This window comes from Scleropages formosus, chromosome 1 (assembly GCF_900964775.1).
Source record: "Scleropages formosus chromosome 1, fSclFor1.1, whole genome shotgun sequence".
NCBI classification, from domain to species: domain Eukaryota; kingdom Metazoa; phylum Chordata; class Actinopteri; order Osteoglossiformes; family Osteoglossidae; genus Scleropages; species Scleropages formosus.
Genome location: NC_041806.1, coordinates 11072434 through 11093848, shown reverse-complemented (window position 1 = coordinate 11093848; position 21415 = coordinate 11072434). Strand labels below are relative to the sequence as shown.

Sequence of the window (21415 nt, the reverse complement as noted above, 5' to 3'; positions counted from 1 at the left end):
TTACCCGCATCCGCGTCCTGTCCTATATATTTATTGTCTTGTGCTATGTTCTGTGTTGCACCATGGTCTCTGAAGAAACGACATTTCATTCCACTGTACACAAGCTGTATAGAAAAATGACAATAAAAACAACCTGAACTTAAACTTGAACTTGATTTTGTATACCTCCTCGGCTAAGAGCCTGGGAGTGACGATTGACTCAAGTCTATCTTTCTCTCAGCACATCAAAGCCACAACCCAGACCTGCAGATACATCCTGCATAATATCCGCAGGATCCATCCATACCTCACAACTGATTCTGCCCAACTACTTGTCCAGGCCATGGTGACATTCCATCTGGACTACTGCAATTCTCTCTTGTTTGGCCTTCCCACCACTGCCATCAAACTTCTGCAGCCGATACAGAATGCTGTTGCACGAGTTGTGTTTGACTTGCCAAAGCGTTCCCATGTATCGCCCCTACTCATTTCTCTGCACGGGCTTCCAATAGCTACTTGGATCAAATTCAAGAACCTGGTTATTGCCTACAAATGCATCAATAGAACTGCTCCCAGCTACTTATAAGACTTGATCAACTGCTACACCCTGACCAGACCGCTTCACTCGTCTACTTCTGCTCGCTTGGTGGTCCCGCGCAGGAAAGATTAAGCGGGGAGGTTCTCAGTTCTGGCTCCGTTGTGGTAGAATAACCTCCCCCTCTTACTCAGAAGTGCTGAAACTCTGTCTACATTCAAGAAGGGTCTGACAACTTACCTCTTCCAGACTCACTTCACCCATGATCTCTCAAGCTCATGTATGGTGTAAATGTTCACGCACTATAACTTTATGATCATGCCCAGATAAGCCTTTACTCAGCTGCTACTCCTGCATTGTATGTAAATGTTTGTGTATCTTTTTTAAAAAAATTTTGTAGGATGGTGATCAGGATTCGTCTATCCTGAGTTTTTTGCACCTACTCGTGCGATGAACATCGGTGCATAAAGTGGAAAGAAACAAACTAGGTTTACTTAAGAATCACGTCTGCAACTGTCTCTCTATCTAAGGTAATGCAGAAATTGTATTTTCCCTAAGATGTACATCGCTTTGGAGAAAAATGTCTGCTAAATGAAGAAATGTAAATGTAAGTAGCAACCATTGATCCAGGCCACGTGACATAAATTTTGCTCACGTGTGTCCCCTTTAATGACAAAGACCATTATGCTGCTCTGTTTGAGGTCTGTCTTAGGTTTTACTTGCTGTACAGTAAAAGGAATTGCTCCTAAGAAAAACGTGCTTACATGTAGTATGCTACCATAATCAACATTCATGTGAAGGATCAGACAGGAGGGCATTTCTTGAGGATGTCCACATCAGCTGGAGTAGCTTAGCCAGCAGTGAAGAGTCTGACGACTACTGAGCATTGTCAGCAACAGGAACACTACTCCTCCAGCCACACCAAATAGGGACGGCGTGCAGTGTGTACCAAAAGCGCTTAGCATTACAAAGTGGATGTGTCAGATCAGCAAGCATGCTGGAGGCTGGATCACATTAAAAGGGGGAAAACTTAATGCTAAACTGAAAGGGGTGGAAAAAAGCCCTCTCAGCACGTGACCAATACATATAAAGTCAAACTGGTATCTATTGAAGGCTCAGCATCAACTGACATGTTGCCAGTTAAAAAAAAAAAAAAAAAAAATTAAAAATCTCATGTTCTGACACCTTAAAGCTCACATCTAAAGTTCAGTGTATTATTTTCCTTTCCTTATTTTGCCTTTTCCCACCACATACTGCATAACAGATTGTCATGCCGACAGTCAATATTGCTGGACTGGCATCAAAACGAAAGGAGCCAAGGCTTGGTATGACTGAGCAGTTTGATCTTGGTTGAGTGGTGGCTTCCACGATTATCATTGGTTCTTCACAGGGTGATCGGTTTAAGGGTGTAACATGATCCAGCGAACAGTGTCAATACTGTGCCAGTTACAGTCTCCATAAATACATCCTTCCAATGAATTCAAATCACATCCAGTTTTTCAGTGTAGCACTTTGTACCAGTGGGTTGTCACAAAACGCTTTACAGTCGATCCTGACATCAATACATGCCTAAGCAACTTATGCAATTTCATGTACAGAAATCCCCACAGAATGTTTAAATATTTGAAAAATACAGCAGTGAATAAAAATGCATTCTCAGAGTGAATTAATAACACTGCTCCAGTGTTCATTCTGCTCCACGGAGGATACATTTTTCACTTCAATCTCCCAACGTACCTTCATTCCCAGGAAAAGTAGCAACAATTCTTCTACTTTTTTCTGACTGTTCTCTGTATTCACGGCCCTGGAGCTAACTATAATCGCTATACCTTCTCTTTGGAGTTACAGTTCTAATAATGCTAAATGTTCAGTGGAAACACTGCATTAACAAGGGCACCACGTACACAAACTGTATGCCAGCACAAGTGTCAAGTCATTCCGCAGCTGGCTCACGTACAGATGCCCCATGCAGAAGTTTCAAATCACAGGTAACCGAATGATACCTATTCCCTCCGCCCACTCTCTCTGCTGTCCACAGCAGAATAGACAGCGCTGTGGTCTGTGGTCAGAAAAGCAATGGCCACAGCAAGGTCAGGAGCATACCGCCCTGCCTGAACAGACAGAGCAGCAGATCCATGTTGCGCAACTGGCAACGAACTCATCTGTGACACTCATCTGAACAGCATAAAGGAGCCCATTAGTGAGAGGGAGTGCCATGTAACTACTTCTCCCCACATCTCCAATTCTGAATGTAAAGAATGGAAAATGGATCCCTTGGAGGTGCTATTACACTAACTGTCAGTCTGTTCAAGATTCTCCAACCTCCACCAGCTCCACTTCCATGACATAACATTCTTGGGAGGAATATAATGTGATATTTCACATGAATCCTTAATGCAATTCTCTTTACCCACATTAACTAAGTGCATGACATTTGTGCCACGTTGGTCGTGGCTATATTGAGGGTTGTGGAAAGAAATGCTGCAGCTATATGTTTCCATATCAAAACACAGAGCTCACACATTTACTGACTGATGCAGGATGAGCTGATGGCATCAGCAATGGGCTTGTCCAGTATATGATTATGGAGGGATAGAATAAGCAGAAGGCTGGTCACAATGGGCTGACCGCATGCCCATTGTCAGTCTCTGCCATTGGGTAAAAGATGGAGCAGAGAACCTGCAGACCTGGGATCTGCAGAAGTGTTGATGTGACACTGTGTACAGTTTGGGCACAGAGCAAGAAGCTATGTCAGGCTGAACTCCAGATTGCTCACTGATACTTGCAAAGGTATTTAACCGTGCTGCTTCAAGAAAAAACAATGTATCTAGCTGTACAAGGTGTAAAGGGGGTTGCAGTGACACAGTGGGTTTGGGCAGGGCTCGCTTGGGGTGCCCTGCTGTGGCGTCACGTCCAGGTGTAAAATAAAAGGACTCAACGTTAACAGTTCTGAGTCTCTGGGACAGGTCATCTGCATATATTTTCACAGGTGGGTGTCATACCCACAAGGACAACACCCCTAGGGACCAGAGGAGGCGCAACTCAGTGCCACTAGCTCAGACTTGTGCACCTGTTCAAAATCTGGTGATTAGTTGAGTATAAAAGGACCAAGGAGCAGAGGGTAGCTCGAGGATTCTTAAGCAACATTTCACTGCAGTTTCCTACAAACCTTAGTCACCTATTTCTCAAGTCTTTTGCCATAGGTGTTCATGTTCCAGTCCCGAGTGCATGTCGTGTTTACTCCTACCTTTTGTGCTCCTGTCCTGGTCCAGTGTTCCAGTCTTGTATTTCATCTCCATATTCAAGTCCCACTCACAGATTTGTGTTTCACTCTTTCCCTTTATGAAAACAATGTTTACATTTACATTTATTCATTTAGCAGACGCTTTTTTCCAAAGCGACGTACATCTCAGCAAAAGTACAATTTATGCATTACATTAAGAGAAGGAGACATAACTGCAGACATGAAAGTCTCAAGGAAACCTAGTTTGTTGCCTACCACTTGCGAGGTTCATCGTTCGAGTAGGTATGTTTGTGTCTTCATCCTGTGTTCATCGTTTCACCTTTACTTTCCAGTTTGCACTGTGTACCTATAAATACACTGTGCATGTGGGGTCATTATATTTAACGTCTGTCTTCGGACATTACAGCAATATGCATCTGTGTCAGACTCACACCCAGACGCTACATCAGGCAGGTAATATCATTCTGACACCTATCTGATGGACAGGTTTAGAATAAATTGAGGTATAATATTGAAGGAACATTAAGCAAAATGATGACTGTTGTCATAATAAAAAAAAAAACCATATTAAGTCTACATTGGCGCCCAAATTTCTTAAAAAAAAAAAAAGAAAAAAAAAAACAGGCCCAATATGTTGCCTGTCTGGGCAAACTCTTTTATTGTACGTAAGTGTACTTCCTTCTACGTGATACTCTAAGTGCCTCACCTTGACTATAATTTACAAGAATATTTTAAATCTACACGCTTATTTATTTTAGCTTTTCCCCAGTTGACCGGGTGCGAAATTAGATGGGACAGGTAAAATGTAAAATGAACCTGTTCTGTGGTTTCATGTGACAATTAGACCAGATAAGCGGCATGATTGCATGATGGCTGTCCGTCAAGGCTGACAGAGAGGGCCAGAGTGATGGGTGATAAATATCCACTCAGACGAGGTGGTTAAATGCCAACACAGGGTCTGTGATTTAATCTTTCATCATCCAGAACTGGAAGCATGTGGCATGTCAATCACGGGCTGGATGAAGGGACCGGTGGCACACGGCTAGATCTCTATGCGGAGGGGGGAGACATCCGTGAGTGGGGCACACACACATGCAAAGAAAGACTGCAGTTGTTACAAAGACGAATGATTATTCATGGATAGAGACAACTCCAGCCAGTGGTACATGACTGAGCATGTTACCAAACTGTTCGACCCAACTTCGTTAGTTTTAATAGCACAGAGCAACACCCAGATAGAAAAAAAAAATGTGTTTACTACACTTGGATCAATCAGAGGGAAGGATGTGCTCCCTGATGTGTGGAAGTCCCTTTCTACAAATAAGCTGCCATATGCTGTTTGCGCTCTTCACCAGATATCCCATTCATAGTGTATGACATAAAATTATAGCTATTGCTGTTCAAACATTCTTCATGCTTGGACAAAAAATGTTTAAAAAAAGAACAGACATTTTCCTTCTACATCCAAAGAAGTCCTTCCTTTTTGCTGCCACAATGACATGATACCAGTGCCACCCACTGTGCTAGTTCTGTGGATCATGTGGTGTGCATTCTTAAATTCGTAACAAGACATAAACCACACTGCAGACACAGAATAACCAGACATCCAAGGAAAAGCCAAAGCTGAATGTAATGGAGAGTATCGTCTTTTAAGCATAAGTACCAATGTAATGTAGATAGCTATGTATACAGGGTTCAAAAAATGCTCAAGAAAAATCAAATGTGCCAAATAAAAATTAGACAGGCAGTAAACTGAGCAGTCATGGCAGTGGAAGTGAATTCTGGTTACTTTAAAGGAGGAGGAGGATATTGGCAATAAAATTGAGAAGGACTGTAATATATGATTAATGTCTATCATGGATAAAATCTGAAAGAAATAATTTGAAAAAAATTTGAGAAAATGATACTGCGATTTTTACACAATCTCTATCTTCCAACTTTCGTCAACAAAATTCTTGTGAAGCAATTCTTCTTTCACAAATGTTAATTCAAGCTTCAAGATTATTTTACTACAAGGTGGTCAATAGTCCACAATCTTCCCCTGATGTATACTGCATTTACATCTCTAGTGCAACAAAAGTCTCTATAGGCCTCAAAATAAGACTGGCAGCCACATCTGCTTGCAGCCATACAGAATAATAGCTTGATCTATTATCTACCATCTGGACATAAACACAAAAATTCCACAGGTCAATATTTCATCTTGCTTATACTGTAAAACTCTGAATATTTCTTTGTGTGATGGTTCACAAATTGTTTTCACACAACCAAAATGATTTACTATTATTAAAGGAATATTATTTCATCTTAGCAAACATCTTTCGTGTTGGTATTGTATTGGGCGGGAACTTGAGCACACTGCGACATTTTTCCATTCATTTTTCAGTTGTATCGATGACAATATAAATCAAAGGATTTTATCATTAGAATTCTGTGTTTTTTGCATACATTCCTAATATTTTGTTCTCAGTGCTAGTGTGTGTGTGCATCTGAAGAGAGACAAAGCAAGCCTCTTATGTTGAAAAATATTAGCATTTGGCAACTGTGTGGCATCAATCATCACGAACATACATACATTCAAAATATTTCCAAGGGAAACCCTACTAATGCAAAGCTCTGTTAAATAAGCACTGATTGCAAGTCATATCAGAAAGATGTTATAATTTTTTAGAATATGATAAATATCTTGCCCTTGCCAGAAACTACATGATGCAATGAAATAATACAGCACACCACAAGAATATCATTATAGCTATAGTATGGATATCAGCTGTGTCCTTTTGTCCTAAATTAATGTCACCACCCTCCTGCCTTGGTTATAAAAATATAGGACTGGAGGTGCAATTCTACCAGTGGGTGTGTGCTGCCCCCTGGTGTGAGACGTGCAAGCTGCAGTCACTCATCTTCCTTGTCTGGTTGCTTTCACTATTCAGGCAAAAGTGACCCACAAGGAATCCACAACACACATCCATAAAATGCTGTGACACCTTTACATGTATGCAAACGTTTTTACACTTTGTAATGTATATCACTGCATACTGACAGTTTGTGCAACACAACTGGGCTCCCTGTTTGGCCAAATAGATCCATAATCAGCATATGTCATCTGAATTACTCCAACAATTAAGGGGTAAAAATAATAATAATAATAATAATAATAATAATAATATAAAGCAGTGCCATGTGGTCTGTATTATTCCTAGTTGTAAAAGTTCTTCTGCTGTCACTGCTCTCCAGCTAATGAGCAAACCATATGATGTACTAAGCAGGAATGTTGGAGTTTTAAAGACAATCTTGAGGAAGTAACAACTCACGAGTTCAGACTTGATATTTAAGTGGAGACTATAAACCAAAAACATTTTTTCTGAAAAACATCATAAAACCGGGTTGGGCAATTCCAGTCCTCAAAAGACACATGATTAGTGGCTTTCTCTCCTATTTCAGCTCTTAATTGCTATACTGAACTCATTATTTAACAGGAAGCAGCAGTAAGTCATCCCACCTCATGCTCCACAGCCCCATGTGCAAGTCATGAGCTAACTAAAATGTTCTGTAAAATCTGCAGACCTCCACCTCACAGTCTAAATTAAGAAAACAAAGCAGGCCAAGAGCGCCTTATGCCTCCCACCTATTACAGCCATATGAAACATATAATTAGTTGATTTTATTTTGGCCATGGAGGAACTGCAGGATAGCGGTTACCTCAATTCCTGGACCTCTTCATTCTATCAATAAACTTTTCTTTTTTTACTTCTTGCGCTGATGCTATTGCCTCTGAACCCTCTCCGGATGCTCTCAAAGCACGTGATAACAGTTTAAGAACTCCCAATAGCTATACCCAAGATCACAGTCTAAATTTAATCAGTGACCTGCCAGATTCACATTAGTCTGGACCTACTATTAACACACAGTGTCTCACACAAGTTGTGCATAGGAAAACGATGCAGTGAAGATGCTGTATTATTTAAAAAAGGAAGAAGCCCTTAAAGCTAAGGTTTCACAGGCAGAAGTGGATCAGGATGCCTCTGGTGCCCAAAAGAGACCAATGTTCTGTGTAGGAGAAAAGCCCACAGAGCACAGGTTCAGATCAGTCACTTTGCCTCTGTGGCACTTTATATCAGCTTCCTCCTATTTATTTCTGATTCAGCTGTTGTGTCATTTCAAAGTGCTGATAAGGACTGAATGAACTGAAGAACTGGCAGTGTGTATATGTGCGTGCCACCACTTCACTCCCCCCTTCCCTGTTCCTATCTCTCTCATGTCCTCTTGTTGTGTGGTAGAGATGCCCTAAGAGTGAGAGTACAGATAACAGCACTGGAAACATGTACACAACAGTAGTTACAGATGTGTGTGATTCTTAAGTAAAGATTGATCAACCGCTAAAATCTTTAACAACCACTACGCCCCAGCTAGACCCTTTTGCTCGTCTACTTCTGCTCGCTTGGTGGTCCCGCGCACGAAAGGTTCTCGGTTCTGGCTCCGTTGTGGTGGAACGACCTTCCCCTCTCACTCAGAACTACAGAAACTTTGTCTACATTCCAGAAGGGCCTGAAAACTCAACTTTTCCGGACCCATGTCGCCCAAGCTCTCTCCAGCTCATGTACGTTGTAAATGTTCATGCACCGTAACTTCATGAGCATCGCCAGATAAAGCCTTTATTCAGCCACTACTCCAGCATTGTGTATCTTATAATATTATTTAAAAAACAATTTGTAGGAGGGTTATCAGGATTTGTCTATCCTGTGTTTTATGCACCTACTTGAATGATGAACCTCAGTGCAGCAAGTGGTAGGTAACAAACTAGGTTTACCTGAATCACATGTCTGCAGCTGTGTCTCTTTCTCTTAATGTAATGCATAAATTGTACTTTTGCAGAGATGTACGTCGTTTTGGACAAAAGCATCTGCTAAATGAATAAATGTAAATGTAAGTAAAGTTTGTTTCTTTCCACTATATGCACCGATGTTCATCGCATGAGTAGGTGCAAAAAAGTATCTACATTTATTTATTTAGCAGATGCTGTTCTCCAAAGCAACTTCCAATGAACTCTAGGTAGCGTTATCAGCCCACACACCTTATCCACCAAGGTGACATACACTCCTACATACATTACTTACAATGGGTCATTCATCCATAAATCAGTGGAACACACTCTTTCTCACTCACACACTATGGGTGAACCTGAACAGCATGTCTTCAGACTGTGGGAGGAAACCCATGCAGACACAGGGAGAACATGCAAACTCCACAGAGACTGAGCAGGGATTGAACCCACACCCTCTCACACCATCCAGGTGCTGTGAGACAACAGCACTACTCGCTGCGCCACCGTGCTGCCATTTCCTTACGTAGTATGCTCCATGGCCAATGCAGTGACCTGGTATAACCAAGTGTGCCCTTCCTGCTCACTTCTCATTCACTAGGAACACTGTCCCTGTGAACCAGATGGAAGCAACAGACCTGATGGTAATGGGGTCCTTAATGGGCTCAGTACCACGTGCCATGCTGTTGTGTCCACTGCTCGTGTCCAGGTTGTAGTTAACACTGCTTGTTAAGCACTGTGGAGCCCCCAAGACATTGCAAGGAACTGCACTCATACTGCTGATTTCACTACTGTCAAATTTCAGTCAGTCAAAAAATCAAATAGCTGCTGTGAAAGGAACTCAGAAAGCATGGCAGAGAAGGTTCCAGATCCACTACATGAGATGCAGGAACCCAAGACCAACAGAAACCCATTTTTACAACATGACATGACATTGAATCACAGCACAGCCAAGGCAGCATGACTCTCTACCTACCTGCTTCACTAGTGCTGGCTGGCTCCTGTACCCTGGCCCAAGGACATGTCCCACCTTTACATATCCATTTGGTTTCTCATAGCTGCACAACAGATGCTTTTTACAAAGCTAATCACAGAGCCCAATAATTCTCACTTTTGACTTTTGTATGTACACATTTGGATACACCTGAGGATAAGATCCCCACTCAGTGATACAAAATCAGACCCCTTTCCCAGACTTAAACTGGCAGCCATTTGGAGGCGGGGATACATCCCTAGCTGTGCCATACAACAGCAGCCCCACAGTGGTCCACACTCAGGACAATAGGCCATTTCCTCCAGCACATTTGCAAGGGCCCTTATTCTAAGCCAGCTATGTAGATATAATGTAATGACTGTTTACATCACTCACATTTTCATGTAAACATTTAACTTAAGTACAGGCAGGAGAAGGGGGGTGCGGTGGTGCATCAGGTTTGGCATGTGCCTGCTCTATGGCGGGTCTGGGGTGAGTCCCACTTGGGGTGCCCTACGATGGACTGGCGTCCCGTCCTGGATGTGACCTCTCCCCCTCCAGCCCTGTGCCCTGTGTTGTCGGGTTAGGCTCCGGCTTGTCGCAACCATGCTCAGGACAAGTGGTTTCTGTCAAAGTGTGTGTGTGTGACAGGCAGGAGAACAGAAAAGAGAAAGCAGGTATTTCATGTCATGAGGAGTAAATGACTTAAATGGCCCCCACAATGTGAGAATAGACAGCTCTGAAGGTACACTGCATCATCTTCCAAAGCATAACAGACACAAAGGGAGGATCCTGCAAAATGGTCCCTATGACCCTAGGCTATGCTATGAGCTGCCCTGCCCTAAACGTGCCTGAAGATCATGACAATACTAACAATATGTGCCTGAACAAAGCCTGTGTAGTAAAGTGTGAGGAGTCGTAATAAGAATGTAATCCGTTATACTTCTCAGAACCACCCCTCCCCCAAACAGCCCCAGTGACATTACAGTTTCCACCCATTCTGTTACAAGGGAAGCTGGACTTGACAGAACCAGGATAAGACAGTGTGATGTAGGGGACTGTCGATTTTACAAGACCTCAACCCCTCATTCCATTCCCACTGAACACAGCTTCCCACACTGGCTTGTTGATCTGTACATACCACAAATCTCCACATTAGCCCTTTACACCATGTGGGTAAGAGCACAAATATGTCCATTTAGATGTCCTTCTGTTACACAAAAGAAAACATGAATAACATGCATAAAAATGGAAAAGAGCAGATAATATTTATTTCTTTTCTGTGTTGTTTTACTGGCCTTGCACAGCAGCCTGTATCCAGGAAGGGGTCTCATACAAACTCTGGCAATACCAGGCAGGATGCCCCCTCCCAGGGCACAAATCTCATGCCGGCTGAGCCCCGGATGTCTAGAAGCCTTTGGAAATTGTTCACTTCAAGCACCACACTGGTTCATGAGAAGTTATGTATATTCAACTGGGAGCACACTTGATACTGTAAAGCAGGGCAGCTGGTAGAGTAGAGGTACTGAAGGAGGACTGTGTTTCCTGGTGCTGCTGAGCCACAGACCAAGAAAAATGTCAGCTTTTACAGTGGACAGGATTGTGACCATGTAAACTTTAACTCTTATTACTGTCAACTTGTTCATAATAAATACTGAAAAGCAGCCTGCATGGTATTTTACTGAACAGCATTAAGACCCGATTAAGTTGGGCTCCGGTGTGAAAGAGTTCGTTAAAATCTGATGAGACAGAAAGTGTGTTGTGTGATGTAAAGCTATGCTCTCCTTTTGTTTCCTCTGGATAGCGCAGTTGGACCCAAAAGTCAGCTATGTGTCAATATGTGTCTGAGCCCAGCAACTGATCATCACCCTATCTATCTGCAACTTATGTCTCTCTCTCGCTGTAAACATGGATGCATATTGAAAAACATTGTAATATTGCAAAAAATAACTAGAGTTAGAGGCATAACTATAACATTGCATTATATGACATATTTGATATTGTCATACATACTTTAGCATACATACATCCAATAAACATGTAAAAAGTAGCACATAATAAACAAATATAAGAATGCTAAATTCAATTAATCAGTAAAATGCTGCAGGTGTTAAAAGTAATTTTATCCATCAAGCTGTTTTTCCACTATCTGTGCATCCAGATACTATAGCTCTTTGGCATATAGGACAACAGTCTCAGAAAATATGATTGAGCACTGCATTAGACAGTTTTAAATATCACATGCATTAAAGAAATGAATGGGTTAAAAATTAAGTAACTAGTATTACAAACACATAGTTATTACATACAGTATGACATACATGTTTTTACAACTGCTCTTAAAAAGTGAAAAATGCACTAAACAGTATAAGAAATAATTTTAGATTCAAGCTCCATTTGTGAAAGCTACTAATGAAATGGTGCCCTGCCAACAGACTTGCTTCAGAGGATTATACTATATCACATACATGCTGTTTGCATTCAACACCAGCAATGGGTACTAAAACTCAGAAAAACACAAACAGCTGGAAGATCTTGGCCAGAAAAGCACTGGAGTGAAGGAACCCCTCTGTCTGACATGACCTTCATTTCTCAGGTAGGACACTGAGGGGCCTTACCTTGGGCCACTTTGGGTTGAGATGCTGGGCCTTGTCTGCATCCTTTAAGGCAGCCTGGTACTGACCCAGCTTCAGGTGAGCGGCTGAGCGGTTACTGTAGATAATGAAGTTCTGCGGGTCGGCCAGCAGGGCGTCGCTGTAGAGACGTACAGCAATGCTGAACTTGCCTTGCTGGCACGCATCATTGCTCTGTCGAACCTTCTCCATGAAGTCAGCTTTGCTAAAGCCTGGTCCATCAGCCTCACAGCATTCAACCCCACCAAGCATCTGTGGCCCGAAGATGGAAAGCTGGAGGGAGGGAGGGAAAGGGGCTGAGTCAAAATGGTTCTTTCCTTGATCAACAGGGGAAACTAAAAATCCAGTGCCTTCACCTTCACCAAACCCAACTGCCAGCAATAAACCAAAGTTTATGGCTAAATTTACTCAAAATACAACTGTGCGCAGGAAAGAAAATGAGGAGTCAACATGAGAACACCTGAAGAGAGGTGGGGGATGAAAGGAGACGGAAGAGATAAAGTGAGACAGAGAGAGAGAGAAGAAGGCTGTGTGCATTGCGTGATCTGGAATGCCTGGAGTCAGCTGGAGGTTTGGTTTTCATTTGGGTTACGTGAGCAGAACTAAGCCACACTACGTCCGTATTCAACATACTGAGAGAACTACTAGACATGCACTGGCCATTTTGAACCTTCACAGAGATGCAGCCCCTAGCCTTGAAAACACACCCAGTACTGAACATCACTATGACCTGTCCTTCATGCTTGGAAAGCTGACACCGTCAGGCAACTTTCAACACTTTTTATGTATTACAGGGATGTTCAGCTATCAGTAAATGCAAATCAGCTTACTCTTTTATCCATTTGTCTTTTACTGCAGGTATAATTTAGAAGCAAGGATATAAAAGCAGGACCTCTCAGGAGGCTTGAATTACAGATGAGAAAAAGGTAATTACATATAGCCCTGAACTGGTCACCAGGGAAAGACTCAACCGAATTTTTCTGAAACTAACGCATTGTATTAAGCAGCAGGTGACATAGTGGTTACGACTTCCACCTTTAGGCCATGAATCCCACCTCCTGCTGTAGTACCCACGATCAAGGCACTTACCATGAATTGCTTCAGCAAAAATTGCCCAGCTGTATAAGTGGGTAACTAATGGGGCTGGTGCAACAAATAGCACTATTGCCTCACAGTGCCTTGGCAGTGTGAATGGATGTGGGTTCAATCCCCACTTAGACTGGGTGGAGTTTGCATGTTCTTCTAAGTTTTCCTGGTTTTTCTACATGTGCTCCGTTTTTTTTTCTCCACAGTCCAAAGCCACGTGTTTCAACTGAATTAATGACTCTAAACTGTCCATTGTCTGCATGTGTGTGACAAATGACTGTAAGGAGTTTAGCGCAGTGTATCTAGCACTGTATGTCACCTTGGATAAAGGCGTTGACTAAATACTAGTTAATAATCCATGTACAGATGCTCCTTGGCTTACGATGGTTCGATTTTACGATGGTGAGCTGGTGATAGACAATCAGTAGAAATCGTACTTCAGATTTTGAATTTTGATTTTTTTTCCCAGGCAAGCGATATGTGGTGCGAGACTCTCTTGCAATACTGGGTAGCGGCAGTGATCTGCATCTCCCAGTCATCCACGCGGTTTTGTTTTGTGCATCCATAATGTCACAGAAATACCCATGTGTGCCTCCTGCTACTGGTGGAAAGAAGAAAAGGAGGGCAATTACTCTTGAGGATAAACTCAGCATGAAGCAACAAACAAGCCCGTAATGACCATCGTACATATGCTAGGCTATGATGTTCGGTAGGTTAGCTGTATTACATGCATTTTCGACTTACGATGGATTTCATGGAACATAACCACATCATAAGTCTACTTTGGTTAGATGAATGTATGTACTTCAAAAAACCCTTTCGTTGTCTTCACAAAGAGCAGGCTTCCACTACGGCGTCGCTATACAAGCTTCTCCATAAACAGGACCTAGCAGCAGAAGCAGAGAAAAGTGAGCCACAGAGAAGTATAAGGGGCAGCAGCCACTGACTGGATTTATAGCACGTGATCGAGAGAAGGGCTGTGGCAGATTTGGTTGAGAGGAATAAAAGAGCAGTTCCTCCCATTCCTCAGCACACCACACCTCCAGCCCATCCAGTTGATGCGAACCTCATCCCACTGCATCCGACTCTTCCTCAGGCAAGACTCTGGATTCACATAGCAGTGAGATAATTACTTCCAGAGAAACAAGGCAGAGAGGGAGGGTGAAGCAGCAGGAATGGTGGTGGCCGCAAAGGCCAGACGTTGAGAAGTGCTGGGTGGGAAGTGGGGTCAGCCAACTGAAGGCAGCCCCTCCCACAGAATTCGTGAACCAGCACTCATTACAAGAGCTCAGCGCATTTTAGCAGGCAAGGTGCAGGTACACTCACCAGGCAGCCCAACTCTACAGCCACATGGAGAATCCACTCTTAAGACCCCATCAACTGAAGAAGCAGTGACTCTATACTCAGCACAGACAACAAGCTGTGAGCATCCATCTCCAGGCTGCTGTACCACAGTGACCCTTACTGCAAATTACCACACACAGAAATGAAGCACCCATAAACAAAAACATACGTCTAAAACAACACACCATTCTAGGTGTGGTGGCACCGATGAGACATACAAACTTTTGTATTATTGTATTAACAAATCTCTTATATTGTGTTTCTGCGTGTGTGTCCCACACAGCAGTATCACAGCTGGCATTCAAAAATACCAGATACAGTGTTTGCCTCTGCACCCCCTCCCCCACCCCTTGAACTAGTCCAGCTCCTGTGTTTCATTGTAGGAGCTGCCTTGCTTGCTTCAAATAGGTGCCTAGAGGGCTAATTGAAACAGCATGCTAGCCCTGCTGCCTACACTGAGTAGTGGGGCATACAGCAGGTTTCCTAAAGGTCTGATCTGATGGGTGTGACTGCATCCTCCCACCCAATGAAACACACAATCACATACAATACATACACACACAAACAATGCTTGTACATCATCATCATCATCAGAACCGCTTGTCCCATACCGGGTTGCAGGGAGCCGGAGCCTAACCCGGCAACGCAGGGCGCAGGGCCGAAGGGGGAGGGGACACACCCAGGACGGGACACCAGTCCGTTGTAAGGCACCCCAAGCGGGACTCGAGCCCACGACCCACCGGAGAGCAGGACCCGGTTTAACCCACTGTGCCACCACGCCCCCCCATGCTTGTACATGTCTGTATTAATACGTAGTAAATTTAGGTTTGAGGCTTTGGAGGAGGAAGACTCTTTCACAAAGTGACAGCTACAGTACATCAACACTCAAACATTGTGTTCAATGTCATCAGGGAATACCATTACAATGAAGGGGTGTATGTGGTCTGCAACAATCTTTAGGTAGGTGGTACGTGTCAAAGTAACATCCACATGAAAGCCAGAACCCAAGGCTTCCCAGTAGAACATTGCCCAGAGAGAACAAAGATAAATAGCAATTCTGTAAAAAAAAATAAAAACTAAGAACAGAAATCTGGAATGCTACACTTTTCAACAGATTATATTTGGTTGATCGGTCTAGTCACAAAAAGATATTAATGGCAAATGCTGAATAAAATATGAAAGTAATTATTATACAGTGATTATTTCAACGGGTAATTAGGCTGCAGAGAGTTCTTACTCAGGTAGTCTATTATTCATGGTAAGGAGCTTATGAACCAGTTCTTTGATTTTACAATGTGACTCATTTTTCACACACGTTTTATAAATTCAAACTGCTAGCTCTGAAGTTAGCAGTGCCAGTACTGTACTGATGAAATATCTTCAGTAACACTTTACTGAAGGCTTTTATTTGAGGGATCCAGTCTTGCATTAACAATGTTGTAAAGTACAAGGCATCATGGGAACTCAACTGGCAATACACTCAGAACTTTGCCTTTTTTTTAGATATGCATTATGAATGGATACTGGCCTAATTCTTCCATAAATGTTCCATAAATGCATGTGCCCAACATTTTTAATAAGCTACATTTCCAAAAAGTTCTGCACAGTTTTAGCAAACTATTTTTAATGCATTTTGCAGAAAACTGCATCGCTATGCTGCTCACTTTCAAGGCCTGTAATACATCGGGGGACTGCTGAATACTAACTGGTAAACATATCCAGTCATATCTTTTCAGTGATGACTTGGAACAGAAGTAGTTTAGCATATTCTGAGAGAATTCTGCAGATCTGAGCAATGTTAAGTTACAGAGGGTTAATAAGCTAAAGTATTGTTTACAACATCGATCTATTCCTCTGAAATAGCATTGCTACTTTTGAGGACAAACCAACAGCAGACTGAAGTACTGTGTCAAATTCAGCTCTTCCTACAAGCAAGAAGACACTGTTGCATACATTACATTTCCACTTCCTCATCAGTTATGGATTAGGGAACATTCAATGCAACAGTACAGAGTTAGCCTTCGGGCCACATAAATACTCAGGGTATGTGAATACGCTTTATTTTCTCAAATCCTTTTAAATATGTGCTCAGCAAACTGGAAGAAACCACTGCCTTTTAAGTAATAATATTTTACATGTTTGATTTTAATTGGAGCCACAAAGAATCCAGACATAGCCAGTGACTCAGCTTGGCTCTATTCATAAGCTTGAAATTTCAACATTTTATAACATCCATTGTTTTAATGACAATATAATTCATAAAGAGGGCCTGATTCTTTCTTACATTGCAGTGGCACTATGGAGAAGAGTATTACACTCTGAGTCAAACCAGTCTGTGTGCAGTCAAACAAATCCTCAATCCTGAACCATGGCCAACTGAGAACTGCCGGTACTTCTGCTGTAAGGAATCCGTTAAAGGCCCTTTCACAACAAAGCAAGACCTGTAGGGAAAAGCACAGAATGAACATTTGAGACTTATGGTCACTTTCTGACTAATAGAGCATCGCAAGGCCATGCTGTCACTGGCACTGGCACTGACATCAGTCATGAAGTCCCAACTTGTGAAGTCATTGATCACATACATGATCATAAGGGCCAGGACTTAAGGGGACACAGAAGAGCACTGCACTACCTTCACACAGAACCATAGGACTGCAAGAGTCTCACAATAAGACATGGAACTGGCAACATTTTAGGGATTTCACCCCTTTTCTCCAATTTAAACATGGCCCACTGTCTTGTTTGTATGTCTCCCCCCTGAACCACAATATTACTCCAGCAATACAGGAGTAATAGACATTGGCACGTAGTGGAAGACAGGGCAAATAATTAATACATCGGGTGATGTCCTGACCCATAGAATAAAACAACCGCATAAGTAACAGCAAGTTTTTCCAAAACAAAGGCAACTGCGATAGCCCCTTTAAACAACCAGGGGTGCAAAATACAACCACAACACAATAATTACTGTTATTATGTAACATCATTACACTGATTCTTTCAGCAGACCTTCCTTCCCCAAAGCAACATACAATTATTATTAAGTACAGGACCTAATTTGTTCCTGAAAACAATCTGTATATGAAGAGTCTGTAAACAACAGACAGCTAGTAGCATAGTGGTTAGAGCTGCTACCTTTGGACCCAAAGGTTGCATGTTTCAATCTTTACAGTAGCTATAATACCCTTGGCAAGGTACCCTAAATTGCTCCAGTAAATACAGTATTACCTGGCTGTATAAATGGGTAATTATTTGTAAAGTAGTTTAACGTCATAAGTTGCTTTAGAGAAAACACTTAGAAACAGTCTCAAGAAATAGTAATGAAAACATAAGAATGATAAGGAGTTAAAATAATGAAATATTATTTTAAAATACTAATTACGGGACAGCTGGTAACATAGTGGTTAGAGCTGCTGCCTTTGTACCCAAAGGTCGCAGGTTTGATTCCGACCTCCAGCTGTGGTACTCTTGAGCAACGTACTTACCTTAAATTGTTCCAGTAAAAATTATCCAGCTGTATAAATAGGTAAATAATTGTAACCTCAACATTATAAGTTACTTTGGAGAAAAGCATCAGCAAAATGAATAAATACAAATGTAATCAAGAAGAAAATTAGGGCAGAAATTTTTTTTTTTATATATATATATTTTTTACTAAGGGGTTTTATATTTTGTTACTAAGGGGGGTGCGGTGGCACAGCAGGTTTGGTCTGTGCCTGCTTTCTGGAGGGTTTGGGGTTCGAGTCCTGGTTGGGGTGCCTTGTGACGGACTGGCATCCTGTCGTGGTTGTGTCCCCTCCCCCTCCAGCCTGGCGCCCTGTGTTGCTGGCTTAGGCTCTGGCTTGCCGTGACCCTGCCTGAGATGAGTGGTTTCAGACTCTGTGTGTGTGTGTGTGTATGTTTTTTCTTTTTTACTAAAATGATGTACAGTAAGGGAGGGGCGCAGTGGCGCAGTGGGTTGGACCGGGTCCTGCTCTCCGGTGGGTCTGGGATTTGAATCCCGCTTGGGGTGCCTTGCGACGGACTGGCATCTAGTCCTGGGTGTGTCCCCCCCCCCCCCAGCATTATGCCCTGTGTTGCCGGGTCAGGCTCCGGTTCCCCGCGACCCTGTATGGGACAAGCAGTTCAGATAGTGTGTGTGTGTGTGTGTGTGTGTGTGTGTGTGTGAGATGTATAGTACAGTACATGTACACATAAGAAAGACTCATACAGTACATTTACCTTTACAATTACTCATTTAGCACATGCTTTTCTCCAAAACAACATACATCTCCAAGAACAACACAAAAAGTGAATTACATCAACAGAAGGAGAGGTCTGGATGCAGACATGTGAACCTTGAGTAGTCTGTCTCATACCACTGTATAAATCGCTGTACATTACACAATTAGCTGCATATACTTTTATCTTATTAAACAAACTTATTAAAAATTATTAAACGTAAGAAACATACAGGTTTATCAAGAACTTTTTTATTTGATTTTCATTATCTGCAGATATTTATGAGATTATTAGAAAAGGGGAGAAGTTAGTCAGAAAGAGGTGAGTTTTCAGACCCCTCGTAAATTTAGGGGGTACATGAACAAAAAAAAACCTTTTTTTAAGAAAGGAAAACATTTCCTAAGACTGTAATAAAACAACTTGGGGAAAAAAAGCAAAATTAAGAAGTTATCATACATTATTGAAAACCCTGCAACTCATTAGCTCATGACTTCTATGTCACTGGAGAAAATTTTGCCTTGAACACACAAAAAGTACGTAATACCGGCAGCAGTTGGACCGTATAGCAAACATGGGTACATTTTTTTCTAGGTCCATTACACCAAAAGTCTGTAAAGCAAGAGTCACTACACCTGGGTATAACTGTATTTAACTGCCACCTTCACCTAAGGTGACTCACAGAATTTGATACACTACAGTAAACAAACCAGTCATCTGTGTACCCACGTATAACATATGTATATACATGTACGCATGCTATGAACCATTAGGGTCACCAGCTTACCTGAAATATACAACCTTGAACTGCACGAGGAAACCCATGCAAATACAGGGAAAACACACAAACCAAGCAGACATGAAACCCACGTCCTCTTGCACCATCCAGCGCTGTGAGACATCAGTGCTACTCACTGCACAGCCCTGCTGCCCGTCATGCCTCGTTTATTGCTATGACACTTTGTGTCTCTTGCAAAGAGTGCAGCAACACACACTGCAGTTAAATTACCTGACCGCTTCCATACTGTCTCACCTGTGCACAGGCATGCTGCCTTCTGGGGTCCACACCTGTGCTCCAGCAGTGGACACAACTCATGTCATGATCACCTCACACTAGTCCACTCCTCTACATTTTGCATCAAGGCACACGTGAAGTAAGGCCTGGCTGGATTGAAACCTAGAGTCACGCCTGATCTGACACATGCAGTAAAACAGTGCCTCCTCCTCTCAGTGACAGCTGCACACTGTAGTGAGGGCTCAACCGTACGAAGTCAGCAATGCCGTCCTTCTCCTCCTGGTCAGCGGCATGAAGACATGCGCGAGTTTGCGGAGCCAGAAACTCCCGTAACGTAAAAAGTAACGGAACCCTGTGAGACACTCAGTGGGCCACCGTTCGCCCCCCTCGCAACAACAGTCACACTCCTTCAGCACCGTATCTCTCGCTCTCTCACACACACTCAGGGATTTCACCGTTGACCGATCTTCTCCGCATCACATGTCGGAAACTCGTGAGGTTCCGATGAACTCTAAGTTGCACAGGACAGTACAACGAAGAGACGAGTCCTGACGTAGGACCGCTTACATTCATCTAAATGGGTACAAATGCGAGGGACGGTGTGTCGCCCGGGACTCCTTCCTTATTTATATTTGATGTACTTGCCTTGTCTCTGCTGGCTGCGGGCTTATCCATCTGCGCCTTCTGTTCTGGTCTCACTTCCACTTTCCGGAGTTGCTGGCAACTTTCACCCCTTCATAATTGTCCCAGCAATTAAGAGAAAAGCTCTCCGCTTGTAAGGAAAAAAACCTATTGAGAAGTACAGTAGTGCATTGAGGAGGTGGTTGAGATTCGGCCCGTTGGGCTCATCTAGTCTCTAGGCTAGCGGAGCGTCTCGCGGACGACGTGCGCCATGTTGTCGGGTTTCGAGCTCTGCTGCCCTCCTCTCGCGGCTCCTCTGGCCGAGCCTCCTGCGTCCCGCGCTCTGCGCGCGTGGGAAAGAAAGACAGAGAGAGAGGACGTAACATCAATGCCATGCGGCAGCAAACCTTTGTTAAAGTGAACTTTCGCAACGTCCACTAGGAAGCCTTTTGTCCTGTTTGTGTTATTTCAAGTTGACGAGAAAAACCATATCCTACTTTGACTTCGACCACTTTTAGTAAAGTAGGATAGAAAAAGAAGGAAACGCAATCATTTGAAGTGTCTTAACTTCAAAACGTAACAGTTAGTATTCTGTGCTGGGTGATGACGGTGAACGAAGCGAAACATGATCAGTCCAATTCGTCATTCTCCTGACTTGAACCTGACCCGGCGTTGTGAACGGAACATCCTCCAGATGTTCAGCCACACTCCGGACCGAATGACCCTCACCGGTGCAGGTGCACAAGTTATACAGAGGACATGCACTGCATGCATGATGCAGCAGAAATAACGGAAGTTCTCAGCAACCAATAACTCCATGTTACAGTATCTGTACAGAGTACTCGCCCCCCTTGAGCTTTTTCGTAGTTTTTTGTTTTTCATAGCATTGAATCACAATTGAGCCCCGTGGCAGCGGTCAGCGGTCAGCGCCCACCTCATCGCCCA

General features: G+C 42.9%; 1 protein-coding gene across 3 annotated transcripts in view; it reads right to left on the bottom strand.

The window, feature by feature from the left end:
- LOC108934815 (tetratricopeptide repeat protein 28-like) overlaps positions 1 to 20902 on the bottom strand; it is a 283873-nt gene extending 262971 nt beyond the window's left edge. For all 3 annotated transcript variants that reach the window (XM_018752936.1, XM_018752937.1, XM_018752938.1), the window contains exons 1-2: positions 20495 to 20902; positions 12172 to 12459 (exon numbers count right to left, since the gene is read on the bottom strand). In XM_018752936.1, coding sequence (XP_018608452.1) covers positions 12172 to 12459; positions 20495 to 20524 — 318 coding nt within the window. In that variant the 5' untranslated portion in view covers positions 20525 to 20902. The remainder of the gene's footprint in view (positions 1 to 12171; positions 12460 to 20494) is intronic.
- Positions 20903 to 21415: the final 513 nt, after the last annotated feature.